The 16,760-nt window shown below is 40.5% G+C and overlaps 1 protein-coding gene across 4 annotated transcripts in view; it reads right to left on the reverse strand.

The window, feature by feature from the left end:
- The window catches only part of COMMD1 (copper metabolism domain containing 1), a 160,221-nt gene extending 147,307 nt beyond the window's left edge, over positions 1-12,914 (reverse strand). For 2 of the 4 annotated variants that reach the window (XM_023734833.1, XM_004369430.3), the window contains exon 1: positions 12,537-12,843. In XM_023734833.1, the coding sequence (XP_023590601.1) occupies positions 12,537-12,713 (177 nt within the window). In that variant the 5' untranslated portion in view covers positions 12,714-12,843. Of the gene's footprint in view, positions 1-174; positions 494-12,536; positions 12,844-12,878 lie in introns of those variants that run through there. The other 2 variants (XM_023734837.1, XM_023734836.1) reach the window with 2 other exon arrangements.
- Between the last annotated feature and the right edge of the window lie 3,846 nt (positions 12,915-16,760).

The raw sequence follows: 16,760 nt of genomic DNA on the forward strand, positions 1-16,760 counted from the left end.
CTTTAAGACAGGGACTGTGACATTCACCTTTATGTACAGTGTATATAGCACATTAGGGGCCCAGTAAATACTTATTAAGTAAACCAAAGATCATAGCGACCTTATAGGAACTGGCTCAACAGCATACAGAAAAAACAAACAAAAGATAAGAAGCATTCTTTAAGATCTCCTTACTCAGGAACTCCTTCAACAGAAGTTAAGTTTCCAGGCTCAGAATAGTTGGTTTAATAAAAGGAGGACCAAAGAAGAGATCTTCAATTATTATGGGTTTTGCCCTAAGAAATAAAGAAAAAAAAAAGAATATCTTACTACAATTCATTTCAACTTATTAAAAGACTCTGCAAACCCCAGCTGGGTAACGTGCAGTTGCTACCTTATCATGTGATGACCAGTGACGTAAAGTAGTAATATCCTAGCAAACAGTGGATTGCCAGTCCTTCAGAGAATAAAGAATGCAGCTCATAAGTTATCATCTAAATTCTCAAAATGCTCAATGAAATTAGAAAATGCATAGTATTTATATATAGTATTTACTATAGTAAAAGGAATACAAATACGTTTACAGAACATTTAAATTTTCCAGAAAATGGTATGTCTAAATTCAAAATATCAAATCAAATATTTAGATTTCTTTTTGGGTAAGAAATTCTTATTGTTGAGTAGTCAACTGTTAAGTGTTTTCTGAACTAGAACACGCAAGAGAGAGAACATTTCAAACATGTTTCCAGAATATTTTATCAATACATTAGCAAGCCAATATTCTACTGCCACCTAAAGTAGAAAAACAGAATTACTGCTTATAGTTAAGACAGAGACAGAAGACAAATGAAACCTGTAAGTATAATTGAGTAAGTTAAATTTTATCAGTCTTTTCTGTTCAGATCTCCCAATCGAAACTTCTCCCACCACCTGTCTGTTTGCTCTACTGTGGTGACTTGAATGTTGCTGTGATGCTGGAAGCTATGCCACCGGTATTTCAAACACCAGCAGGGTCACTCATGGTGGACAGGTTTCAGCAGAGCTCCCAGACTAGACAGACTAGGAAAAAGGAGCTGGCAATCTACTTTTGACAAGAAAAAAAAAAAAAATCCAATAAAAACCTTATGGATAAAAACAGAACATTGCCCAATATAGTGCTGGAAGATGAGCCCCTCTGGTTGGAAGGCACTCAAAATACAACTGGGGAAGAGCTGCCTCCTCAAAGTAGAGCCAACCTTAGTGACGGGGATGGAGTAAAGCTTCCAGGACCTTCGTTTGCTGATGTGGCACAACTCAAGATGAGAAGTAACAGCTGCAAACATCCACTAGTAATCGGAACGTGGAATGTACAAAGTATAAAACAAGGAAAATTGGAAGTCGTCAAAAATGAAATGGTTAAAGTGGCACATCTTATTATATATATCTTACCACAGTAATTTTTTTTTAAATCAATAGACCTTTAAAAAAAAATGAAATAAACAATTGAAGACCAATATCCTAGGCATTAGTGAGCTGAAATGGACTAGTATTGGTCATTTTGAATCAGACAATCATATGGTCTACTACGCAGGGAATGACAAATTGAAGAGGAATGGTGTTGCATTTCAAGATCTTTCCTAAAGTACAACGCTGTCAGTGATAGGATAATATCCATACACCTACAAGGAAGCCCAGTTAATACGACTATTATTCAAATATAAGCACCAACCCCTAATGGCAAAGACAAAGAAATTGAAGATTTTTACAAGCTGCTGAAGTAAGAAATTGATGAAACATGAAATTAAGATGCACTGATAATTACTGGTGATTGGAATGTGAAAGTTGGAAACAAAGAAGGATCAGTAGTTGGAAAATACAGCCTTTGTGATAGGAATGCCAGAGATTGCATGACAGAATTCTGCAAGACCAATGACTTATGCATCAGAAATATCTTTTTCAACAACACAAAGGACAACTGTACACATGGACCTTGCCAGATGGAATACACAGGAATCAAATTGACTACATCTGTGGAAAGAGACGATGGAGAAGCTCAGTATCATCAGGCAGAACAAGGCCAGGAGCTGAATGCGGAACAGACCATAAATTGTTCATAGGCAACTTCAAGCTGAAGCTGAAGAAAATTAAAGCAAGTTCACAAGGGCAAAAGTACGACCTTGAGTACATCCCACCTGAATTTAGAAACCATCTCAAGAATAGATGTGATGCACTAAACACCGATGACCCAAGACCACGAGTTGTGGGATGACTCAAGGACATCACACATGAAGAAAGTAAAAGGCCTTTGGAAAGACAAGAAAGAAGGAAATGACCAAAATGGATGTCAGAAGAAACTCTGAAACCTGCTCTTAAGCGCAGAGTAGCTAAGGCGAATGGAAGAAATGATGAAGTAAAAGATGTGAACAGGAGATTTCGAAGCATGGCTTGAGAAGACAGATAAGGTATTATATTGAAATGTGCAAGACTTGGAGTTAGAAAACCAAAAGGGTCTTCAAGCTGAAAGAACTGAAGAAAAAATTCACGCCTCGAGATGTAATACTGAAAGATTCTATGGGCAAAAAACTGAATGACACAGGTAGCATCAAAAGAAGATAGAAGGAATACACAGGGTCATTGTACCAAAAAGAATACACAGGGTCACTTTACCAAAACAGTCAATGTTTAAACATTGCAGGAGGTAGCATATAACCAAGAACTGATGGTACTGAAGGAAGAAGTCCAGGCTAAACTGAAGCACTGGTGAAAAACAAGGCTCCAGGAATACTGACAGAATACCAGTTGAGATGCTTAAACAAATGGATGCAATGCTGGAACCGCTCACTCGTCTATGCCAAGAAATCTGGAAGACAGCTACCTGGCCAACTGACTGGAAGAGATCCATATTCATGCCCATTCCAAAGAAAGAGGATCAAATGGAATGTAGAAACTATTGAATAGCATTAATATCACATACAAGCAAAATTTTGCTAAAGATAATTAAAAAATGGCTGCAGCCATACATTGACAGGGAACTGTCAGAAATTCAAGCCAGATTCAGAAGAGGACACAGAAAGAGGGATATCATTGCTGATGTCAGACGGATCTCAGCCAAAAGCAGAAAATATCAAAAAGATGTTTATCTGTGTTTTAGTGACTACACAAACGCACTCAACTGTGTGGATCATAATAAATTATGGGTAACATTGCAAAGAATGGGAATTCCAGAACACTTAATTATGCTCATGTGGTGCTTATACATAGACCAAGAAGTAGTCATTTGGACAGAAAAAGGAGATACTGTGTGGTTTGAAATCAGAAAAGGTATGCGTCAGGGTTGTACCTTTTCACCATACTTATTCAATCTGTATACTGTATAGTCCAAGAAGCTGGACTATATGAAGAACGGGACATCAGGATTGGAGGAAAACTCAATAAACCATCTGCGATATGAAGATGGCACAACCTTCCTTGCTGAAAGTGAAGATGACTGAAGGCACTTACTGATGAAGATCAAAGACCACAGCCTTCAGTATGGATTACACCTCAACATAAAGAAAACACAAATCCTTACCACTGAAGCAGTAAACAACATCATGATAAATGGCAAAGAAATTGATGTTGTCAAGTATTTCTTTCTTCTTGGATCAACAATCCATGCCCATGAAAGTAGCAGTCAAGAAATCAAACGACAGGAGCAAAAAAGAGAGAAGGAAACCAAAGTCTCAGAGAAGAAACTAGTCTACAGGGCTAAAAGCCTTCACAAACTACAGCCTCTTCTACCCTGAGACCAGAACTAGCTGGTGCCCAGTTACCAGTATCGACCGTTCTGATTAGGCCCACAATAGAGGGACCCTGACAGAAAGGTAGAAAAAAAAAAAAAAAATGTGGAACAGAACTCAAATTCTTAAAAAGTACAGACTTACTAGACCAGTTGAGACTAGAGGATTCCCTGAGACTATCACCCTGAGATACTCTTTAAACCTTGAACCGAAAATATCCCCTGAAGTCACCTTGGAGCAAAACAACAGATTGGCACACAAAATAAAGGACGTTACCTGTGGGTATGGTACTCCATTAAAAAACCATGTATATGAGACCACAAGTTCAACAACTACTCTAAAGCAAAGATGAAAAGACAAGGGGGCAAGGGAACTAGAGCACTGGAAACAGAATAACCAGAACACAATTAACAAGGATGTTGGCACACTGTGAAAAATGTAACCAACCTTAGTGAACAATCTGTATAGAAATTGTCAAATGGGCACCAACTTTGCTGTGTAAACTTACACCGAAAACAAAATAAAATATTAAAAAGAAATCAAACGCAAATCTGCTGCAGGAGACCTCTTTAAAGTGCTTAAAAGCAAAGACATCTCTTTGATGACTAAGATGCGCCTGACCCACGCTATGCTATTTTCAGTCACCTCATATGCATGCGAAAGCTGGACAATGAAAAAGGAAGAACAAAGAAGAGTGGATGCATTCAAATTGGCAAAGAATACTGAATATACCATGGGCTGCCAGAAGAGTGAACAAATCTGTCTTGGAGGAAGTACAATCAGAATGCACCTGAGAAGCAAGGATGGTGAGACTCTGTCTCACTTACTTTGGACATGTTATCAGGAGGGACCAATTCCTGGAGAAGGACATCATGCTTGGTAAAGCAGAGCATTATCGAAAAAGAGGAAGATCCTCAACGAGATGAACTGACACAATGGCTGCCACAGTAGGCTCAAACGTAGCAACAGTTGTGAGGATGGTGCAGGACCAGGCAATGTTTTGTTCTGTTACACACAGGGTGGCTGAGTCAGGGCTGCCTCAATGGCACCAAACAACAACTAACACTCTAAACATTTTAAGACCACATGTTTTGCATCCATTTTTATACTCAAGTTAATTTCTTATTAATATTTGCTGTCCCAAATGTGTAAGAGTAAAGTTCATTTTTAAAGTCACTCTAAAGTATCAAAAAGATACTGTTTTATACATCTTCCTCATTTGTAAAGAGAAAACAATAGATTAAAAGTATTGTACATGGTAAAACTTATACCGTACAAAATAAATGCAAAAACTCTACTGCAAAAAGGGGAAAAAGCTCAATACTAAAAACCATCCTGGTTTTTTCACAACTAGTCGTTTTTTTTTTTTGTTTGTTTGTTTTACAAGAATGAGGTACTTGATACATTCCACAAGAATAAATCTCAATACAGAAGCTGACAGTACCATCCTTTCTTTAAAAAAATAAAAAAAAATCACTCATGGGAGGTCAACTCTAGACATTATGTAAACTTAATATCAAATGCACTTTTAAGCCCCTGCTTTTACTGTAAAAACTTCCTGCACAATTTTCCAGATATTTAGTAACTAGGATCAAATTCCCATTTTCTCACCATTAGGACCCTGTGCTTTTAAAAATAATACACACTACAGTGTGCAAAACATTAAACTATCGGAATACTGAAAAGATTAAGCAGACGTCACTTGGTACGAAATTAATCTACCTACACTGTACCCAAAAACATCTCAGCAACAGAATGTTCTTCAAAGGTGTATGAAAAAAGTTTTCGCCAGTGCTGGGTATAAACGGACTAAATTCCTAATATTGAAGAATACAGTAAAAATCAGAATCAAGATGGTTAAATTAAACAAAAAAAAAGTCAAGTGTAGAAAGTTATGTATAGTACGCTTTCCTTTGTGTTTTAAAAAAGCAAGGCTAAACATAGTATATTGTCCTTATGAAAAGTGAACTCTTGGAAATTAAAAACATGATCAAATTAAAAATTCAATTAAAAGGCTAGAAGATAAAGTTGAGAAAATCTATCAAAAAGTAGAACCAAAAAACAAGAGAGAGAGAGATGGAAAATAGGAGAGAAAAGAAAATTCCAGGATTCAGTCTAGAAGGTCTAACATCTAAAAATCGGAGTGCTAGAAAGAAACCAGGGAATAAAGAGGTAAGAAAACAACCAACTTTTCCCAGAACTGAAAGCACTGAGTCTCCAGACTGAAAGGGCCCACAGCGGCCCACATAATGAAATGAAAGAAACCGCACACCAAGGCAGACTGTGACATCCAGAAAACAAAGGATAGAGAAAAATCCTAAAAGCTTCCAGAGAGGGGGGAAAACAGGTCACAGTCAATGAACAATGCCTTCAAAATTGTGAGTCAATTATTTCACAACCTAGAAATATATTCTCAGCCAATTATCAATTAAGTGTGAGAACAGAATAACGACATTTTCAAGACTTCAAAACAAAAACAAAACCTACCATACGGCCTTCCTTAGGGAGCTGCTTGAGAACTGCTCCAGGAAGCGGGGGCACTAAGCCGAGCTCCAGCGAGAAGCTGGGGCTGCAGTGTACATCTCAGCCTGTTAGGTTGATCCTCTGAGACTCGATTTAGCCCCAGAGATCAAATCCAGGAACTTAAAATGCAGTCCCAGGACAGCTAAGTCCTCATCCAAGAAAGATACAACCATCACCCTAGTCAGCCATATTCATGAGAAACCCCTATTTGGGAGCAGGGGTAGACAACTGGGAGAGGAAGAACTAGCTCTGTGCTGCTTCTACCTTTTTCCTTTTATTATTTACACCTAATAACTAGACTCGCTTTTTTTTTTTTTTTTTTTTTGGTTCATGTTTTGCAGTGGGCTAGGAACTACTCTAGACTCACATAAATTCCTGAAGTTGGTACATTGCACTCTGTGCCTAGCTCTTCAAAGTACCTGTAACCACTGGCTAAATGTCCACATTCCCCCAGAAACTGTATGATCCGTGCAGGCAAGGACTATAGCTGGATGTTCATTGCTGTACCCCAAACACAGTGCCTGGCACATAATTAAGATGCTCAATAAATATTTATAGGATGAACAAATGCACAAAAATATTAATACTAGTTATGTCAACAGAGGAAGCCCTGGTGGCGCAGTGGTTAAGAGCTCGGATCCACCAGCTGCTCCTTGGAAATCCTCTGAGGCAGTTCTACTCGGTCCGGTAGGGTTGCTATGAGTCGGAATCGACTCAGTGATAATGGGTTTGGTTTCTGGTTTTGGTTTCTGCAACAGAGGGTATTATATATGTTTTCACTCTTCTCAAATTTCTGTATGTCCTTTAATGTAGTTAAATAATGTTTAAAATAACAAATTAGTAAGGGAAAACATACAGGTAGCTAGATTAAAAAAAAAAAAACAAAGTAAAATCCAGCATCTTTCAGATGATATAACCCAAATGGCAAGATGTACAAAAACTGTATTACCACAGGTCTTTCCTTTCCAGTCAATTGTAGTTCTCAAACAAAATACAAATTCTCATGGCTTCAAGCGACAGAACCAGGTTGTTTAAAATACAAATATTTCTTATTACTTACTTGTACTCGTTGCTGTTGAGCCAATTCCAACTCATGGTAACCCACGTGTCACAGAGTAGAACTGCTCCATAGGGTTTCCTTGGCTGTAATCTTTTACGGAAGCAGATCACTAGGCCTTTCTTCCAAGGCGCCTCTGGGTGGGTTCGAACCTCTAACTGTTAGGTTAGTAGCTGAGTGCAAACCATTTGAGCCACCCAGGGATCTAATATTTCTTATAGTCTTTTAGAATTACAATTCTTAATATGTTACTGCTAAATTATTTTCTGTAAGGTATAAACCACCTTTCATACGTGGATAATATTCACTTGATTGATTCTCAGGCTCACAACATTAAATTTTATATGATTTTATATTATATTAATAACATAAACAATATAAATTAATGAACATATACAAACTTTACATCCTCTAAATATGAGAAAAAATTTCCAAATTCAAATTCTATCTTATATCTTAGTAAGAATACACACTTAGTACTAGAGGACCGTTCAAGCTCACAAGAACTAATAAGCCTAAAGAACAAGTTAGTGAAACTTCTCAAGAAGACAAAAAGAGCAAACAGTCCCCATTTCCAGTTTCTAGATTTTTAACCAACTTTTAAACATAATTAGGGCCTTCTATGTGGACACCTGGCTGTGATGCACCTCAAGCACAGCCACCATCTGTCAGTGGAGGCTTGCGTGTTGCTATGATGCTGAACAGGTTTCAGCAGAGCTTCTAGATCAAGGTGGACTAGGAAGAAAGGTCTGGCAATCTACTTCCGAAATCAGCCAATGAAAACCCTATGAATCACAACAGTCCAATCCCATTGTGCATGGGGTCGCCATGCGTCGGAGGCCTACCTGATAGGAGCTAACAACAACAAAAAAACGTATTGTATTGTTTCCAAATATTAAGCATTGTGAGTTTAAGAACAGATGTTTAGAGCACGGGTAGGCAAGCTTTTTCTATAAACGGTCAGACAGTAAATATTTTAGGCTTAGCAGGTCATATGGTCTTTGCTGCAAATATTTAACTCTGCTGTTGTAGCAGCGAAAATAGTCAAAGGCAATACACAAATGAGCGTGACTGTGCTCTAATGACACTTTATTTATAAAAACTAACAGCAGGCCAGATTCATCCTACCGGCTGTAGTCTGCCAACTCCTGGTTTAGAGTATTACACTTTCTAGCTCTCCTCCATATAGAAATGGTGTAGATTTTCTCCCTGTGCTTAACTTGTTAGTGGCAATCTCCAAATTTAAGCAATATCCACTCATTCACTTATTCTATAAATTTTTATTAAGTGCTTACTGAATGTGAAGAAAACAAAAATCCTCACAACTGGACTAATAAATAACATCATGATAGATGAAGAAGAAATTGAAGTTGTCAATGATTTCATTCTACTTGAATCAACAATCAGCATCCACAGAAGCAGCAGTCAAGAAATCAAACAATGCATTGTACTGGGCAAATATGCTGTAAAAGATCTCTTTAGAGTTTTAAAAAGCAGAGATGTCACTTTCGTGACCAAGGTACGTCTGACCCTAGCCATGGTCTTTCCAATCACCTCATATGCTTGTAAAGCTGGACAATCAGAAAAGGCAAAAGAAGAACTGATGCATTCCAACTGTGGTACTGGTAAAGAATAGTGAATGTATCGTGGACCACCAGAAGAACAAACAAATCAGTCTTAGAAGACATAAAACCAGAATGCTCCTTAGAAGCTGGGTGGCGAAATTTTAGCTCGCTTACTTTGAACAAATCCTCAGGAAACACCAATTGCTAGAAAAAGACACTGTCTCGGTCTGGGTTCTCCAGAGGAGCAAGACCAGTGAGGTGTACATATAAGTATACATCGAGAGATTTACTTCAAGAACATGGCTCAGGCAATTGTGAGGACTGGCAAGTCCCAAATCCGTGGGTCAGGCAACAAGCTGAAGACTTCTGCAGGCTTATGTCCCAAGAACCAGAGGTCAGGCAATGAAAAGAATGCAGGGTCCAGACAGTCTTGCTGGAACATCCATTTATATGCTGGAGGAAGGCCACATCCCCAAGGAAACTCCCCTTTCAACTGACTGGCGGATCACATCAGATCACATCATGGAGGTGACTGTATTATACTACACTATAGAAGAGCAGTCAGTCCAATGTCTGCCAAGCCACAGAGAATCCTAGCCTAGCCAAGCTGACCCGTAACAGCAGCCATGACAGACATCATGTCTGGTAAAGTAGAGGGCCAGCTAAAACAAGGGAACCCTCTATGAGATGGACTGACACAAGAGCCGCAACCATGGACTCAAACATCCCAACGATCATGAAGATGGCGCAGGACCGGGCCATGTTTCGTTCTGTCGTACGTAAGGTCTTCAAGAGTTGGAGCTGACTCAGTGGCAACTAACAACCACCACCACATACCAGAAACAGTACTAGGTGTTACAGATAAATAAAAATAATACCAAAGTCCTTGCCCTCTTACTGCTTACATTCTAAAGGGGAAGTCAACAAGTAAACAAGTTCATAAGTATATAATTTCAGGTAGTGCTAAGTATCATTAAGAAAAAACAGAGTAACAAGAGTGAGAGGGAGGAGGAGGCTCTATAGACAGGTCAGGGACGACCTGGATACTACTCGGCAGTGTTTTTAAAATAAGTGAGAAAAGGAGAGAACTTTCAGGCAAGCTCTTCTCTAGGTACCCTACAATTTTTATCTCATATGAAAATATGGTCCACCTAGAGAGGGCGAGTGGCCCCCAATGTTGGAAGAACCTAAGAAGAAATTATATCTGTTATGGCCTGCAATCGCTTGTCCTCATCCCCTATATGTCAAGCAAATATCTCAAAAACAAAGATATCAAATTCCGTAGGAAGCCTTCTCTGACCACTCCAAGAGTAAGATTTGATAGAAATAGGACATTCACTAGTGGTTTAATATGTTGTTAGGTACCGTAGAGTCAATTTCAACTCATAGCAACCCCTTGTGACAGAGCAGAACTGCCCCATAGGGTTTTCTAGGCTGTAATCTTTACAGAAGCAGATCTCCTGGTCTTTCTTCCATGGAGCCGCTGGGTGGGTTTGAACCACCAACCTTTTGGTTAGCAGCCAAGTGCTTAACCATCGCACCACCAGGGCTCCTTGTGATCTAACATACCAACTAAAATCAGAATGTCTAGGGATCACACCTGAGATGTCACCCTTTATATTTCCATAATACAATTCACTTATATCCTGAGATAATCTTTTTTTCTGGATTCAAACTCTATAGGCGGAAACAGTAAAAGCAAAGTACAGAGCTCCTTCTTTTAAAGCATGTTGTTAGTTGCTGTGATGGGTAAGACTGTGTTGACTTGGCTGGGCCATGATTCTCAGTGTTTATATGTGATCACTCCCATGACTGAACACGCTGTGAGCAGCCAATTAGTTGAAAGGCAGTTTCTTTGGGGGTGTGGCCTGCACCCAAATATAAGCAGACGTTTTGGCTTTTGCTCACTCTGGATCCTGCAGCTGCCTCCTGTTCATCTGACCTCCAGTTCTTAGGACTTGAGCCGTCAGCTTATCTGCCAATCTTCGGATTCATCCATCTTCACAGCCTGTGAGCGGAGCCCTGCTCTCTGCCCTGCGGATCTTGGGGTTCGCCAGCCCCTGCAGCTACGTGAATCAGAAGAAGCCTTACGGTCTTGCCTGCCAATCTTGGGATTCATCAATATTCACAGCCTAGGAGCCAGAGCCCTGCTTTCCGATCTGCCAATCTTGGGTTCACCAGCCCCTGCAGCTACATGAATCGGAGAAGCCTCTATCCTAATCCACGGATTGGGACATTCCAGCCTCTACAATCATGTGAGCTGTTTCTTTGATATAAATCTCTCTCTGTATATATTTATATGCTTTACTGGTTTTGCTTCTCTAGAGAACTCAGCCTAAGACAGTTGCCATCAAGCTGATTCTGACTCAGGACAACTCCATGTATGCAGGGTAGAACTGCTCCGTAAGGTCTTCAAGGCTGTGACCTTTCAGAAGCAGATCGAGAGGCCTTACTTTCAAGGTGCCTCTGGGTGGGTATGAACCAGCCTCTCAGTTAGCAGTTCAGCACTTAACCATGTGCACCACCCAGGGGCTCCTTTTAAACCAGAAGCAGTTTTAAAACAAATAGCAAGTATAAAAGGATAACAGATGAAACTTCAAAATTAACTTGAATCAAAGTGTAATTTTAGGCTAACTGCTTAGACTCCCTGAGTGTCCGTTTCCTAATCTTTAAAATGGGTGTCCACCATATAAGCCTACTGCAAGAAACAAATGAAGTAACATGTAAAAGGTCTCATACGGTTCCTAACACATAGGAAGCCCACAAGAACCGGTAATTATTTTGATAGTCTATCTCATTTTGGCACCAAATTCAGTGGTTTCCCATTTTTCTATGACTAGTTCTAAGTCCAAAGTTATCCAGTACAGTAGCCATTAGCCACATGTGGCTATTGAGCACTTGAAATGTGGCTAATTGGAATTGAGATGTGCTGTAAGTGGAAAACACACCAATTTCAAATACTTTGTGAAAAAAAGGAATATAAAACATATCATTATTTTATATCGACTACTTGTTAAATTATAATGTTTTGGATACACTGGGTTAAATAAAAAATATTGTTAAAATTAATTTCATCAGTTTCTTTTTCTTTTTTTTTTTAATGTGGCTATAGACGTTTTTAAATGGCACGCTTGGCTCTCATTATTTCTATTGGACGGGCTGGTCTACATTGTGACTTCAAGCTGGTAAATATGTCTTAATCATACAATGGATCTCCTGACAGGTGTTCACTGTGGGTAACCCACCCCTTATCCTGTAGACACTGCTCACTCTAAATCTCCCCATTCCGCGACCTGGGGAAGCTGGCGACTTATCGCGCTTAATTTTTAAGAGCCCAGCGCCCACAGAACCAAACGGCAACTCGAAACTGCTACCCACACAACACCAGGCAGCGAAGAGGTGTCCTGGGCAAAAGCGCAGAGTCCCCATCCGCGACCGTCGATCAGCCCTGACGGAGGCCGGGAGCCTGAGCAGAGTGTCAGCCCCAGGGAAGCGACAGGGCGCCGGAGTGAGCTCCCGGATCAGGAGGAACGCAATGCGGAGCAGGCAGCAGCGGCGTGAGGAGCGGAGCTTCCTCAGCTGCGGGGGACGGAGCCCGAGGGCGGCGAGGATGGGGCTGGGCTCCGCGGCAGAGGCTGCGGGGAAGAGCGGTACCTTAAGAATCCCCCGCATCTTCGCGAGGAAGGGGCGGAACTCCTCGGGCGGCACCTCCGGGTACAGCTGGCTCCGCAGCAGCTCCTCCGTGATGCCCGGGTGCCCGTGGAAGGCGTCCTGGGCCAGGCCGCTCAGCAGCCCGCTCAGAGGCTTGCTGCTGTCAAGCTCGCCCGCCATGGTCTGCGGGGCCCCGCCCACAAACAGCTGAGCGCAGCCCGGCCACGGCGGCCGAGATGGGCCGAAAAAGCCTGGGCAAAGGCCCTCGAGGAACGCGAGAGCCCGGCCTCCCAAGGGTCGGGGTTGGCTGCTTAGATGCTGTAAACGCTGCTCTGCCGAACTCACCCCCTTAGGCGGCCGCTGTTCAGTTTAGAAAAGATCACGTGGCTTCCCCTGATTTCTTTCGTCACCGCAGATCCTGCCCAAAGGAAAGATCGCTGGGTGGAGATCACAGAGATGGGGTAACATCCTATGCCTGTGGCCAGCTTGTTAACTTTGGGGTGGCTGTATCTCATTCCAGGCATTGCCACTCCGTTAACTGAATAGGACCTATTGCTTAGATCCCATCCCTGCCTAATCCTTACCAGCCCACCTTTTGTCCAGGAGATTTATCCCCTGATAATTTACAGTGTGTTTGCTTGGGCTGGCAACTGCCTTTTTTATACATGTGTCTTGTCTTTCCAACTAGATTAGTAGCTCTGATCCAAAGCCCCCTTTCTATAACAAATATTTTGTAACACCTTTTTTACTATCCTGAAAGGAAATGCATAGATAATTTAACTTCCTAGCCATATAATTTCCAAAAATTAATATATTATCCAACCATAAAAAAAAAAAAAAACACGGATTCATGCTACAACACGAATGAACCTTAAAAACATTATGTAAATGAAGTAAGTCAGACAGAAAAGGCCGGATGGTGTATCATCCCATGTAACGCAATGTCCAGAATAGGCGAATCCATAAAGACCGAAAGTAGATCAGTGGTTGACAGGGAAAGAGGGGATCAGGAGTGACTGCTAATAGGTACAGAGTTTCTGTTTGGGGTTATGAAAATATTCTAGAATTAGACATTGGTGATGGTTTCACAACCTTGTAAATATACTAAAAAAAACAAAAAACACTGAATTTACGTCTTAAAATGATGAACCTTATAGTGTGTGAATTATATTGCAATTAAACATTCAATAAAATGACTTAATTGTAATTTAAGATAAAAGAAATTTATAATATGTACTTCAGTGGGTACTTTTGGGGACAGCTACACTAGGTGGCTAGAAAACACAGGTTAGTAGCCAGATCTCTGCATCTGTAGGTGAGACCACCTATGACTTCTACAAATGCAAACTGAGACAAGTGGGTGGTACTGGTGGCTCCAGACCAAGACGTTACCACTGATAACATGATGATCTGAAATGTGAACAAAGGTTGGGAAAGTTCAGAACAAAAACCATTCTTGTCTTACTTGACACAGTGGCAAATCTGGAATGTTCTGTGTTTATTGAAGCCACGCTGGAAGTGCATTGTGTTTATATGTCAAAATGGAGTTAGGTTTTACACTTGGACAGTAACAAACAGGTAGGCTTTTCACTTACATGAATTTCGCCTGCACAGCAGGGTGTCTTCTATCCCTGGTCTGTCTAACCTGTGCCACTCCTCCCCCTCTGTTATTGTGACAACTAAAGTGCCCTTTCAAAGCAGTGCCACCTGCTGAGAATCACAGATCTACACTGCTTTGATGTTCATGCAGTGTTTGCCTGCAGGAAGTATTCTTTAAAATACAAAATACCTAAGATATTTCTTGGTGGCCTAGTGGTTAAGAGCTATGACTGCTAACCAAAAGGTCAGCAGTTCAAATCCCCCAGGCACTCCTTTGAAACCCTATGGGGCAGTTCAGATGGACTCCACGGCAATAGGGTTTGGGGTAAAGGGATTAATTTCCTAAGAACAAATTAAGAGATGCTGTCATGGCTCCAAGAAAGCAAACCCAGAGATAAGTCTTAATGTAGTGTTGAGTGCACTTGCAGAAGTTGCAGGGAATGTTGATATAAAGGAAAAAGAAAAGTGTGGCAAGTGGAAAGAAACTGCACTATTAAGTACACGACTTCCAAATTACCCACCAGAAAAGCTGTATCAGTTTGTATCACCACCAAAATTATAAAAGTGCCCATTTATTTCTTTGAAACCTTACTAACTGGTATTATTCTTTTTAACCTTTTCCATCTGATAGGTGAAAAACACTTCTTTTTTAATTAACATTTCTTGAATTTTGATAGTACTTTTTTAATATATTTATTGACTGTATTTCCTCTTATTTGCTTGCCCTTTTTTTTTCAATTCAACAAAATAAAAATTTATTGAAGACTTTCTTTTTTTTTTTTTCCAGGTTTTTTTTTTTTTTTTTTACTGTACTTCAGGTGAAGGCTTACAGAACAAATATTTTCTCATGAAACAGAAGTACACATGTTGTCTTTGCCCATTTTTCTAGAGGGGTTTCTGTCACATTTTACTGATTTCTAGGAGTGCCTTATACATTGTTGGGTGCCGTTGAGCCGATTTTCGACTCATAGCGACTGTCATATGTACTACAATATTTTTCTCAAGTTGATGTAGTCAAATCTATCTACCTGCATAGAAGAAGTCTAGATTATCCATCAAAATGATTAAGTATAGTTTCTCTCTGAGTAATTGAGCATAGTTTTTGTTTTCTTCTTTCTACTTCCCTGATTTTTCTAACATGTCTACAGTGTATATGTATCACTGTTGTAATAAAAAGTTATTCAATGAAAAGATTAATATGTTCTAAAATCAATATTCTTTTAATGAAAAGCTTAAGAGAACATGTGTTCTACATTACTGAGGAAAACTGTGAGCCTTACATAAAACAAAACCAAATGCACAGCTGTCAAGTCAATTCCAACCCATAGTGACTGTATAGGACAGAGCAGAACTGCCCCCAAAGGATTTCCAAGGAGTGGCTGCTGGATTCGAACTATCAATCTTTTGGTTAACAGCCTGAGCTCTTAACCACTGCGCCACCAGGGCTCTGAACCTTACATAAGTGGTTTTGATACGTTTTTTATATTATTAGATGCTCTGAAAATCTGATAAAATCTTCAGACGCTTTCCCCAAAAATGCAAATACACACCAAATGTGGCCTACAATATCCACTGGTGAATTTACCCCTCTGAAGTCTTTCTATAAACTCCCAAGTTTTCCATGGGCCCTCACTAAGAACTCCCTCTCAGTACTGTTGTTGTTAGATGCCGTCTAGTTGGTTCTGACTCATAGTGACGCTACGTACAACAGAACAAGACACTGCCTGGTCCTGCACCATCCTCACAATCATTGTTATGCTTGAGCCCATTGTTGCAGCCACTGTGTCAATCCATCTCATCGAGGGTCTTCCTCTTTTTCGCTGACCCTCTCCCTTACCAAGTATGATGTCCTTCTCCAGGGAGTGGTCCTTCCTGATAACATGTCCAAAGTACGTGAGACAAAGTCTCGCCATCCTCACTTCCAAGGATCATTCTGGCTGTATTTCTTTCAAGACCAACTTGTTCGTTCTTTTGGCAGTCCATGGTATATTCAACATTTTTTGTCAACACCATAATTCAAAGGCATCAATTCTTCGGTCTTCCTTATTCATTGTCCAGCTTTTGCATGTATATGAGGCAATTGAAAATATCATGGTTTGGCACACAGCTTGTACTAGGAGAGGTCATGGAAGCTCCACAGACACTTTCAAACTCCCTGAGGGACTGAATTGCTGGGCGGAGGGCTGTGGGCACCATGGTCTCAGGGAACATCTAGCTCAATTGGCATAACACAGTTTGTAAAGACAATGTTCTACATTCTACCTTGGTGAACAGCGTCTGGGGTCTTGAAAGCCTGTGAGCAGCCATCTGAGATACTCCACTGGTCTCATCCCTTCGGAAGCAAGGGAGAATGAAGAGAACAAGATACAAGGAAAAGATTAGTCCAAAGGACTAATGGACCACAGCTACCATGGCCTCCACCAGACTGAGTCAAGTACAGCTAGATGGTGCCCGGCTATCATCACGGACTGCTCTGACCAGGATCACAATAGAGGGTTCTGGACAGAGCTGGAGAAGGATGTAGAACAGAATTCTAACTCACAAAAAAAAGACCAGATTTACTGGATTGACAGACTGGAGAAACCCCGAGAATATGGCCCCCAGACACCCTTTTAGCTCAGTGGTGAA

Source organism: Trichechus manatus, unplaced genomic scaffold (assembly GCF_000243295.1).
Source record: "Trichechus manatus latirostris isolate Lorelei unplaced genomic scaffold, TriManLat1.0 scaffold00005, whole genome shotgun sequence".
Classification (NCBI taxonomy): Eukaryota; Metazoa; Chordata; class Mammalia; order Sirenia; family Trichechidae; genus Trichechus; species Trichechus manatus.